This window comes from Argiope bruennichi, chromosome X2 (assembly GCF_947563725.1).
Source record: "Argiope bruennichi chromosome X2, qqArgBrue1.1, whole genome shotgun sequence".
Lineage (NCBI taxonomy): Eukaryota > Metazoa > Arthropoda > Arachnida > Araneae > Araneidae > Argiope > Argiope bruennichi.
The window spans coordinates 43,715,467-43,728,750 of record NC_079163.1 but is presented as its reverse complement, the minus strand read 5'-3'; the positions used below and the strand labels follow the sequence as shown (position 1 = coordinate 43,728,750).

General features: G+C 28.0%; 1 protein-coding gene across 1 annotated transcript; it reads left to right on the top strand.

Moving 5' to 3' along the window:
- The first annotated feature begins 1,411 nt into the window (after positions 1 to 1,411).
- Positions 1,412 to 2,311, top strand: LOC129959721 (piggyBac transposable element-derived protein 4-like). The gene has a single exon (XM_056072611.1). The coding sequence runs from the start codon at positions 1,412 to 1,414 to the stop codon at positions 2,309 to 2,311; it is 900 nt and encodes a 299-aa protein (XP_055928586.1).
- Positions 2,312 to 13,284: the final 10,973 nt, after the last annotated feature.

Sequence of the window (13,284 nt, the reverse complement as noted above, 5' to 3'; positions counted from 1 at the left end):
AAATAACAGAGATATCTGCATACTGCAACCAAGCGAGTTCGCAAATTGTACAGACTCACTGTACCGCAAAGAATACCGATGCTCTCTGATTTGTTTAAGCCTTAGCATCTTCTTGACAATGTTTTGCTCTCATAATAGTTTAGTTATAGCTTATTTAGCTCAAACCTTGTTGCTTTCGTTAGTTTCATGGAAGATAAGAATGAATTTCAACGCGATATAATTTTTATTAAAATAATTGTATTCTGTAAATATTTGTGTTTAATGAAACAATAATTCAAACCTAAAAGAAAAATGATTCAATCGTGAAAAACGTTTATGTTTCTAATTTATAAAACTAGTAATAGAAGCTAGTTAAGAAGGAAAACAAAAATATTTTTAATAAATTGTTATTTTTATATTTCTAGAGATTAAGTTTAAGGATTTGATCTTTTCTGCTGCATATGTGTTCAAGATTAGTATTACATGTAAACCGTTAAAAAAAAGAAGGAGATGAATGTAAATATTTCATTCATTTATATAGAAATTTATTTCAGTGTAATAAAAAGTATTGAGAAATTTCTTATATTTTCCAAAACTTTTATTAACCTTCCGCCGGGCGCGTCGTTGTAAAAAGTACAACAGTTGGTTTCTTTAAAATATAATTCTGGCAATAGAGGGCGTTAATCACCATGCGTATTCGTTTATTGAATCTTCCTTCACATTTCCTAAAAGTTATTTGCATTTCTGATTGCGGAATTAGCTGCACCTGTCATTTTTAGCTGTAAACATCTGCGGTGTTATACTTTATGCAACACGCGCCTGCTTGTGAAATTCTTTTCCGACAGAATCTTTCTAAGTTAAATAAATCTTTGTTAGTATTACGAATGGGATTTGAGGTAAAATAATGTCGAAACGAAAACAATATTTTAAAGATCACAAATAAATTGTGGATTACCTAATGAAAATTTTGAATGAAGATTCTGATAGTGAAGATATTGAAGATGATCAGCAATTTTCTGCATATGACGCAAATTTGAGTGACGAAAATTTAGAACAGGAAAATCACAGCAGTGACTCTGAAATAACTGCATCAGATTACGAAATTACTGAAAATAATAGTGATGAAAATTGTTATACGGGATAGGATAAAATCAGAAAATGGAAAAAAGAAGAAATCGTAAAAACATCCAAAACCAAGAACAAAAATATTATAAAGAAACTGCCAAGACCAACTGCATATGCAAAAGGAACTGCTTCCGAAATTGACGCTTTTCTGAAATTGATTGATCCGAGTATGATTGATGAAGTAATTTATTGCACAAATAAATATATACAAGGAGTAGAAGCTAAATATTATCAGAAACCTGACTGTAAACAAACGTGTAGAAGTGAATTTATGGCTTTGATGGGATTGCTTTATTTTATAGGCACAATGAAAAGCCAACATACAAATGTTGAGCAGCTCTGGGCTTCTGATGGAACTGGAATTCAAATACTGAGAGCAGCTATGAGTTATAAGCGGTTTTTGTTTTTACTTCGCTGTATTCGGTTCGATGATATAGATACTGGAGCTGAAAGGAGAAAATCAGACAAATTAGCTGCCATCCGATCCATTTGGGATTCATTTGTTCAAAATTGCTTGAAATCTTATAATACAAGCGAATTTGTAACAATTGATGAGATGCTACATCCTTTCAGAGGACGTTGCTCTTGGATTCAATACATTCCGAACAAGCCTGCTAAGTATGGCATCAAAATATTCGCATTATGTGATTCTAAAACATTTTATTGTAGCAATATGGAAATTTATATCGGAAAACAGCCGCCTGGACCTTTCGCAGTTGAGAATAAACCATTAGACATTGTCAAGCGTCTAGTAATGCCCATTGAAAACTCTAATAAAAATCTTACCACTGACAACTGGTACACTAGTTTTCCACTAGTTGTTTACTTATTAGAGAAGAAAATTACTTTCATCGGAACTGTAAAGAAAAATAAAAAAGAAATTCACGCAGAATTTTTGCCCAGAAAACATAGAATTGTGGGTACTTCTATCTTTGGTTTTCAGAAAAATAAAACACTCGTTTCATATGTACCGAAGAAAAACAAAGCAGTAGTATTAGTATCTAGCCTTCACGATAAAGCTGAAATTGATGGAGACAGTGGAAAACCTGAAGTAATTCTTGATTACAATATGACAAAAGGAGGTGTTGACACCTGCGATAAAATGTGTTCGGCTTATTCTGTGTCTCAAATAACAAGACGGTGGCCTCTTGTATTATTTTATATAATGATGAACATTGCTGGTATAAATTCTACTGAACAATGTTGATGATGAGCCCAGAATTATTTTCTTGAGAGCACTCTCAAAATCCCTGATGAAAGAACATCTCATATCTAGAGTTCAAATATCCTCTTTACCTCGTGATGTGTCGGCTTTCCTTAATATTTATCGTTTAAATGAAAATTTGGAGGAAGAAACTTCAAATTCAAATTATTCCTCCACAAAAGAGAGGCTCGTGCTACATGTGTGGACGAAGGAAAAATTCCTCCTCTACAATGAGGTGTAACAAATGCGTAAGGTTCATATGTAAACAGCATTCAAAAAAGCAAATCCTATGCCAGCCATGTGAAGCAAATAATGCAGGTGAAATGTCCGACTGATTCTGTAAGTCCAAAAGTACTTTATAATTCTTTAATTATTCATTATTCATTAATATTTTTTTGTAATTGTAGCAGTATTTACTTTTTCATACGTTTAAACTTCTGTTTTAATATACTATAACAAAATAAATGCAAATGTATGGTACAATATTTTCTTAAATTGTTATCAGAGATAAATTATATGTTACTTATTTGCAAAATTGTTTGTAAAATTAAAATAAAGCAGCTAAAATTAAATTTTTTTCACCTGTTGTACAATTTACAACGCGCGCCAGGTCGTGAAAGGAAAATTCGCGCTCCCGGCGAAAGGTTAATCATTCAAAAAATTTTATTTATACACGTTAAAAAGAATAATTTTAATATTTATTCTTCAATAACTGGAGTCAGTTATCTCCAACTCCATTTCAAATCAATTTCTTATGACATTCAAATAATTAAAATTTTAAAAAACTTGTATCTTATTATTAAAGTATTTGTGAGTTAAATATATTAGTTAAGTTCTAACATGATATTTTAAAATATTGCTCTATTTCCACAAGCGGATATAATTTTAATTTTGTCTAGAGCAAATAATATGTTTTCATTCCGTGAACAATTAAATAAAGTTGTAAAAAAATAAAATAACATATCAAATCACTGCTAAGTACTTTGAAATGAAAAATAAAATTATTACTTTTTAGAAATTTTTTAAAAAGCTCTTTTCAATTAGAAATTTTTCTTATATTTGGAAATTTATTAGTTTCATTTGGAGTAATAGTATGCACTAACTATCAAAATAAAATAGATTTTGAACAGTTTCTATTGTTCGCTCTGTTCACATCAATTATTTTATTGAAAAAATGTACTGACTTTAAACACAAATCTTCTAAATTCTTATAAACTGTTTTTGCCTCCTCTGTGAACTTCATTTATGGAGCATATGGAAAAACGTCAAAATGAAAAACTTAATCAGGAGCAGATCTCTTTTTACAAATAAATTAAAAGATTCATTAAAGCTTGAAGACTTTTGTACACGTTTAAGTTATTAAGAAATATCTTTTTGATATCTTTCAGGGAAATTATTCATAATATAAAATGTTCTTGGTATACTTACTTTTTAACAACTCCTAATAATACACAATACTGATTATTTGTATAAATCTTAGAATGAAAAATTTTATGGATTAGGGATACATTCTTTCTAATGCTTTTCTCTCTTTGTTTAGTTGATGAATATAGAAATTAACTTTGAAGAGATACATTGTTTTCTACACAATATTCCAAACTATAAGAAACAAACCACAATATGCTTTCTTTTTGGATGTTTTTTAGGTAAATCATAGAAAATTCGATATGCATGTTCTTTTAGGGCAGGTGGTAATGCTGGCTTAACTGGTATTCCACAATCTTGACTTTTCTTTCACAATAAATTTATTTTCTTCTTGCTATTTCTGTAGGTTGAACAAGTAATTGATTGTCTCTCCTTCTGCTGCACTTCAAAGCTCTATTTGTGTAGTTAAGATTTCTAAAAGGGGGGGGGGGGAATAAAAAAAGAAACCTAAGTAAATATCTTCCACTTTCAACATACAATTGAAAAGGTTAGTGTAAGAAAGTCCTGCAAGACATTTTAATGAATAAAAGAAATTTAGCTTTAGAATATATATAAATACAAGAAAGTCACTTACAAAATGATTATGCGAGTACGGCCGCTCACATAATACAGAAGATTCTACAACTTCTGGCAGTGGTTCTTGGTGTTTTGGTAGTGAAAAGTACCTGTAATCAAAACAATTTGAATATTTCACCAGGGATATATCGTATGAATTGCAAAAGCAAATTTAAGCTTTTAAAAGTATCATAATTCATAGTAATATTAGAGATAAAAAATTATTATTGAAAATATAAGGAATAATTATTGAAATTGAAAAATAAATAATTAAATGGAGAAGATGTTAAACATTAAGACATATGAAGAAGAATGCAACCTGATTTTTAAAAATTTAGATTCATAAGTATATAAGTGCCGAATAAATCCAACATTTGCACTAAATAAAAATTTCTTATCTCAATCTTTTTACAACTCATGATAAAAAGACATGATAAAAAGGCATAATAAATTCAATTTTTTTTCTTTAGAGTACAGTATTTTAATCATAAAACTGAATTCATCAGTTAATCCTTTATGAAGTTTTATATTAGAAGCTAAGATCACAATGTGCATAGAATGGATAACCAGTCATGTATGCCACAATATATACTAGTTACCTGTTATTTATTAATTTAGTTTGAAGTTATGAAAACATAAATATTTTTCATGTATACATTATATACATTACATGACAAATTTAAAAGGTTTTATGCTTAAATTCATAAGCACAAAATAAAAATAATCTATATTTGAATTTAACTATTAAAATAATTAAGAATCTCTTTTTATTTTGGAGATTCATTTTACACTTAAGACATGAAATATTAGATAAAACTGTATTATGAAACTATTGAAGTTTGCTGTAAAGGAACTACATAAAAGTTTCTAACTTAAAGAAAAGTCAGAAACTTAAGGGCTATCCTTACCTCTGGGCAACTTTTAAAAATCCCAGCTATGGGGATATTGTTCCTGAACTGTCATGAAGATATGTCAGAATTGTCATGTGATTTTTTTATAACTGAGTTAGAAATGCATTTCTCATCACTGTACATCAAGTAATTTTAAGAACTGCACTGCATCCAGAATTTTCACTTTCTTTCAAATATTTTGATACCTGTAAAAACAGATTTTTTATCATTATCAATAATGAGAGTACTAAGTGTTGAGTTCTAGTGCATGAAAATTTATATTATTTATAAAGCTATGAAGTTATGTTTTAAAATTTTGTAAATAATAATAAACAAACCTAAAGTCTTTCTTTTTTGTTTTAATAATATATAAAATTTATTCAAAGATCATAAATTTCTTTAAATTATGAAAATGATTATTGTATTTCAGTTCTTAACTTTTCACTGTGTGCAACTGGCCTAACAGGAATAGCTTTTAAATTTAAGATAGTTTATTGCCAGATCTGAAATTTTTAATATATTTTCTTAACATAAATTGTGCTCTTATTCAGGAAATGTGTGTCTTAAAGGTTAAAAACTACAGCACAAAAAAAGAAGAAGTAAAAAAAACGCCAGAGTTTCTTTCCTATATCGAACTGGTCAGTAGATTGAAAAGAGAATTAAAAGAGCAGATATTGCCATTGTAGGAAAATACATGTAAACTATGCAATATTTGATAAGTGCTCTGTATCAAAGCAGGCACTAAATATCATTCTTGCCTCAAGCAAAATGAGCTTTAGATCAGGGTTTGGTAAAAAATATGTGTTGATATGTTGTATAGAGCATGGAAGCTCTAAAACTTTTATGGATTTGTAACATTAAAAGAACCATAAAACAGTTTTAAAACATGTATAATTCAAATACTTTTAATAATGGAATTTGATGCAATTAAATATATCTTTAGCTAGACAGACACAAATATGTCCCTTGCCACATGCAAAATAAACTTTAAATTTAACATTGGAATTATCTAAATACTATCACAAAAAATGGCTAAATTAACACATGTATAGACAAATATTCTTTATGGAATTTGAAACAATAAAATATAAAGCATTAATTATTACTTGTTCCACATTGTGCTGGCATCTATAAAGTAACTTTTATAAACATAAAGGCGTCCAGTTGATTTGTGTTTCTCGGAACACGCCAAACCTGTTTCTGATATTTGTTCCTATTCTTTAATCCATTCCTAAAATATGTATTAAAAAAAGGAAAGAAATAAGTATTCAAAAGAGATGTATAAAGTATTTAGAAATTCCGATATTAATAACTAAACAGAGTTCAATTAAATTTACAGTGTGCTGCAAAGGAACTTCCTAAAAGTTTAGAAGCTGAAGGAAAAACCAGAAATCTCTAGGCATGTCTAAAAAATGAAACAATTCGGAATGTTGTTTCTTCATTGCTTGATAAATCAGTAATATTACGATATATTTTTTTTTTCATAACAGAGTTGAAATATTTGATGAACAGCTAGTGCTCACCACTTTAAATTATTTATCTGGTATCTGTTTATCGATACAGAAACTAATGTTTCATATTTCAGAATATCAATTTATGAAATAATTTCTTTTTATTCCCAAAAGTAAGAATTGTAATGATTTCTAGACCGTTTATTGTCATCTGAGTATCTTTATAATTCTAGCATATTTGCATATATACATTTTATGGTAATATTTTTAATATAAAAATAAATATGCCAAATATTTTCTTAAAATAAAAACCTGATTAGAGTTTCAGCAGCCACAGCAAAGAAAAGTCTGTGAGAAAGAAATTGACCAATTAGAGTATCATTTAACATAGAGTCAGTCTGAACAATTTGCGAACATGCAACCAAGCCTTTTAACATTAACATATAAATAAATGTAGAGTTAGGATAAAAAAATAAAAGAAAAGAAGAGGGGAAAAAAATCGTAACTGTGTTAAATTTGCTTGTTAATCCAAAAGAAAAAGATGGGGCAAAAGTATATTTCTGCCATAAAGATATAAAGTAAATTTCTGCCATTCCGTTCTCCGGGAACGAGGATAATAAATTATTAAAAAGCAGACCCGTAATTGGCGATTGAAACAACTATCGTTTTTGAATTCTCTCTTTAACGAGTTCGTTTCTTTGTGACCGTCAGACGTAGTCATTACTACTTCGAGTTAACGTTTACAATCAGTGATTTGATTATTTCAACTGTTTTGAATCCTTGTAAGTAATTAATGTATTGTAAGTAAATGTTGTATTATGTACATTAATATTATATTTGGCCGTTTACTTAATTTATCAAAGCTTGTATTAATTTGAATATTATATGCGCCATTTTGTTTTCAGACCAAGGTTTAAAAATTGTTATGTAATTAGATATACAATATTGCATTATTTTCGAAAGATTTCATTGTCTAATTTAATAATTGCACTTGTTTATGACAAATTTCATCTTTACCCCTTCACAGTGTCGTTTCATTAAAAATTAGCTTTTCACTCCTGGACATATCGTTTTCACATATGGGCCAACTGTATTACTTGTTCAATAATTTAGAAAAACAAGGCTATGCAATGGAAAAGAAATTGTATTTCTGTCTTTAAAGGTATATTATACGTCTTGTAATCAGGGCAAGACTTTGTATGTGTTTATTCCCTGTGTTTTTATATTCCGATTGTTCATTGCTGCCATTGTTTATGTTTTATTAGTACTTAAGCGATGGTAGAATGAAGGAGCTTACTATTGTAGTCTAGGCAGGTTAATTTGAAGAAATAATAGTGTACTGATCTGGAATAATTTACACCCCATCAGTACCGAGACTCAGTTATTTATTTAGTTGATACACAAATATATTTTTTAATTCATAATATAGAAAATTCGTATTCAAGCAAAATAATATTTAGATATAATAGTACAAAAAATAAAATACCTCTAATTATGAACAGTTTATTATTTGTCTTACATTTATATTCCATATACTCATTAAATTTTATTTTACATTGATTTTAATTAAAAGAGTAGAACAATTTTTCAGATGCAGTTAAGAACATATTGTGTAATAAATAAACAACAACAAAAAAAAGCAACAACATTTTGAGGATATTAAATTAAATACATCTGAAAAAAGTAAAGGAATATTTTTTTAAAATATAGAAATGTGAAGAAAATTTAAATAGCAGAAATAATGACCACCCTGTTATTATAAACTTTCTATGCACTCTCAACATGTGATGTTTATGATGAACCAATGCCACAATGAAATGAATATAATGAAACAAATTGTCACAAAAATTTACAAAATCCATTCCTTCTGCCTTTTTAAAATTTTTACTTTTAAAACACTTTTCTTTTTATGCCACAAAAAATAATACGAAACATTGTCCACTTTTTTCTGTATCTTACAAATGAAGCATTCAGTCAGTATGCTGGTGATATTTTTTCTATGGTTGAGAGCTAAAAGTTTATGCAATTTTGATATCATACAGGCTGTGTTTGATACCATTGTATAATGTTTTTATTTTTTGTTTGATGCAGTGATTTCCTTTTCTAATTTTAAAAGATTTTTTTTTTTTTACTTTTAATAGAATTATTCTACAATTCTGATTTGTGTGTTGGTAAACAATCTGGATAGGAAACAAATAATTTCATTCTTCATTACTCTGTAAATGTGCATGTCTTTTTGTACTGCATGTTTCATGAGTAAATCTGAACAAACAGTTCTGATATCTGACAGGTTAGCTAAAAGTCGGTTTAGAGTGGCATGAGAAAATGACAGAAATCAAACCAAATTTTCTGACTCCATTTCCCTTTACTCTATCAATTGAATGAAATCGATATTTTTTAATTAGTTCTACATTATTCCCCCCCCCCATGATTTTAGCTATTTGTTTGAATTGGCTACCTACTTATTATTGAAAGAAAACGAGTAGAACAGGTTGCCAGTTTTTCGGCATTACTTAGTTTTTCTTTGTATATAAGTACTTAAATAAGTACCTCCGGGAACGAGAATAATAAATTATTAAAAAGCAGACCCGTAATTGGCGATTGAAACAACTATCGTTTTTGAATTCTCTCTTTAACGAGTTCGTTTCTTTGTGACCGTCAGACGTAGTCATTACTACTTCGAGTTAACGTTTACAATCAGTGATTTGATTATTTCAACTGTTTTGAATCCTTGTAAGTAATTAATGTATTGTAAGTAAATGTTGTATTATGTACATTAATATTATATTTGGCCGTTTACTTAATTTATCAAAGCTTGTATTAATTTGAATATTATATGCGCCATTTTGTTTTCAGACCAAGGTTTAAAAATTGTTATGTAATTAGATATACAATGTTGCATTATTTTCGAAAGATTTCATTGTCTAATTTAATAATTGCACTTGTTTATGAAAAAATTTCATCTTTACCCCTTCACAGTGTCGTTTCATTAAAAATTAGCTTTTCACTCCTGGACATATCGTTTTCACATATGGGCCAACTGTATTACTTGTTCAATAATTTAGAAAAACAAGGCTATGCAATGGAAAAGAAATTGTATTTCTGTCTTTAAAGGTATATTATACGTCTTGTAATCAGGGCAAGACTTTCTATGTGTTTATTCCCTGTGTTTTTATATTCCGATTGTTCATTGCTGCCATTGTTTATGTTTTATTAGTACTTAAGCGATGGTAGAATGAAGGAGCGTACGATTGTAGTCTAGGCAGGTTAATTGTAAGAAATAATAGTGTAATGATCTGGAATAATTTACACCCCATCAGTACCGATACTAAAATTTTGGTTATTTATAGTCTAATGAAATTTATTTCCTTCATAAATCGGATATTATTTGCCTTACTTTATTATTATTATCATCGTTTATTACTTGCCTTACTTTTATATTCTATATACACATTAAATTTTATTTTCCATTGATTTTAATTAAAAGAGTAGAACATTTTTTCGATTACAGTTAAGAACATAGTGTGAAGTAAATAAAAAAAATAAAGCAACATCATTTTGAGGATATTAAATACAACTAAAAAAGTCAGGGAATTTTTTTAAAAATCTAGAAATGTGAAGAAAATTCAAACAGCAGAAATAATGGCCACATTGATATTATGAAACTCATATGATCTCTCAACATGTGATGTTTATTTTGAATCAATGATACAATGAAATGCATACAATTAAACCAATTGTCACAAAAATTTACAAAATTTATTCCTGCTGTCTTTTTATGGAACAAAAAATAATAAGAAATCTTCCTCCACATTTTTCTGTATGTTACAGGTGAAACATACAGGTAGTATGCTCATTATCAGTTATTGGATTTCTGATAAGCTTTAGTTATATAAAATTTCTCTCTTTTTTTAAAATATATTAAACAACACTAGAAGTCTAATGCCACTCTAAACCGACTTTTAGTTAACCTGTCATATATCAGAACTGCTTGTTTAGATTTACTTATAAAAGATGCAGTACAAAAACACTTGCATATTGAATGAGTGCTTGAAATTATTTGTTTCCTATCCACATTGCACACCAACAAAAAATCAGAATTATACCATAACTCCATAAAAAATAAAAAATTGTTATAAAATTAGAAAAGGAAATGACTGTATCAAAATAAGAAACATTATACAATGATATCAAAATTGCATTAACTTTTAGTCCACCAACCACAGAAAAAAAATCACCAGCATACTGGCTGAATGCTTCACTTTAACATAGAGAAAAAAATGGTTCTTATATTTTTTTTGTTGCATGAAAAGAAAAGAGTTTTAGAAGTATAAATTTTAAAAAGACAGTGGGAACGAATTTTATAAATTTTTGTAAAAATTGATTTTATTGTATTCATTTCATTGTGGCATTGATTAATCATAAACACATAACATCATATGTTTAGAGTGTATTGAAGTTTCATAATAATAGGGTAGCCATTATTTCTGATATTTGAATTTCCCTGAATTTTCCTTGATATTGCCAGATTTAAAAAAAAAATTACCTGTTTTTTTTCTGTGGAATTTAAAGAACTCAAAATGATACTGCTTTATTTTTTTTCCTTCATTTATTTCACAATATGTTCTTAACTGTATATGAGAAATTGTTTTAGTCTTTTAAATAAAATGAATGTAAAATAAAATTTAATGATCTGAAAACTTCTTCTTCAATCTTCTAATTTTAAAAGATTTTTTTTTCTTTTTATACAATTATTGTAGAATTCTATTTTGTGGGTTGGTAAGCAATATGGAGAGGAAACAAGTAATTTCAATGTTCAGCATTCTGTGAATGTGCAAGTGTTTTTGTACTGCATCTTTCTAGAGTAAATCTGAACAAGCAGTTCTTATGTATGACATGTTAGCTAAAAGTCGGTTTAGTGTTATTAGACTTCTAGTATTGTTTAATATATTCGAAAAAAAGGGAGGTATTTTAAATAACTGAAGTTTAATTGAAATTCAATAACTGAAAATAATGTTTTCCGTTTTGTTTTCAGATCAAATTTTATTTTACATTGATTTTAATTTAAAGAAATTTTTGCTGACACAGTTAAGAACATATTTTGAAGCAAATAAAGAAGAAAACAAATAAAGCAGCATCATTTTGAGGATATTAAATACATCTAAAAAGAATCAGTGATTTTTTTTCAACCTGGAAATATTAAGAGAAAATCAAATATCAGAAATAATAGTCATCCTGTTATTATGAAACTTATATACACACCTAACATATTATGTTTATAATGAACCAATGCCACAATGAAATGAATGCAATGAAATCAACTGCAACAAAAATTTAAAAAATTCATTCCTGCTATCTTTCTATGCTAATGATTTTTTTTTCTATGGTTGCTGGGTTAAAAATTAATGCAAATTTGATATCATATTGGCTGTGCTTGATATCATTGTATAATGTTTCTTATTTTGATATAGTGATTTCCTTTTCTAATTTTAAAAGATTTTTTTCCTTTTAATAGAATTATTGAACACTTCTGATTTGTGTGTTGGTGAGCAGTATGGATGGGAAAAAAATACATTCATTCTTAAGTACTCTGTAAATGTGCATGTGTTTTTGTACTGCATGCTTCATGAGTAAATCTGAACAAACAGTTCTGATATCTGACAGGTTAGCTAAAAGTCCGTTTAGAGTGGCATGAGACTTTTAGTGTCGGTTTATATATTTGAAAAAAATCACAGGGATTTTACATAACTGAAGCTTATTTAAAATTCAATAAGTGATAAACAGCATACTGGATGAATGCTTCACCTGTAACACACAGAAAAAAAGGGGAGAATGGTTTTTATTATTTTTTTTGTTTCATAATGAAGAAAGTGTTTTAGAAATATAAATTTTAAAATGACAGCGGGAATGAATTTTTTAAACATTTGTGATAACTGGTTTCATTCTATTCATTTCATTGTGGATTGATTCATCATAAACATCATATGTTGGAAGAGCATATAAGTTTCATAATAATGGGTGGCCATTTCAGGTCATTAAATTTCATTTTACATTGATTTTAATCAAAAGAGTAGAACAAATTCTCAGATACAATTAAGAACATATTGTGAAATAAATATTGAAAAAAATAATAAAGCAGCACCATTTTGAGTATATTAAATTCAACAGAAAAAATGAGGAATTTTTTTTTAAAATCTGTAAAAATCAATTAAAATTCATGGAAATTAAAATATCAGAAATAATAAATACGCTGTTAATATGAAACTTACATGTACTCTCAGTATATGATGTTTATGATGAACCAATGCCATAAGGAAACGAATACATTGACCAATTGTAACAGAAATTTGCAAAATTCATTCCTACTTCTTTTTAAAATTTATACTTCTAAAACACTTCTCTTTTTATGCAACAAAAAATAATAAGAACTATTCTCCTCTTTTTACTGAATGTTACAAATGAAGCATTCAGCCAGAGTACTGGTGATTTTTTTCTTCTGTAGGTGGTGGTCTAAAAGTTAATGCAATTTTGATGTCATACTGACTGTCCTTGATATCATTGTATTAATGTTTCTTATTTTGATGCAGTGATTTCCTTTTCTAATTATACATTTGAAAAAATTCAAGGAAAATTTAAAAATCTGGAAATATCAATA

Coding starts and splice junctions, on each gene's coding strand:
- LOC129959721 (XM_056072611.1), top strand. CDS start 1,412: ATGAAAAGCCAACATACAAATGTTGAGCAGCTCTGGGCTTCTGATGGA.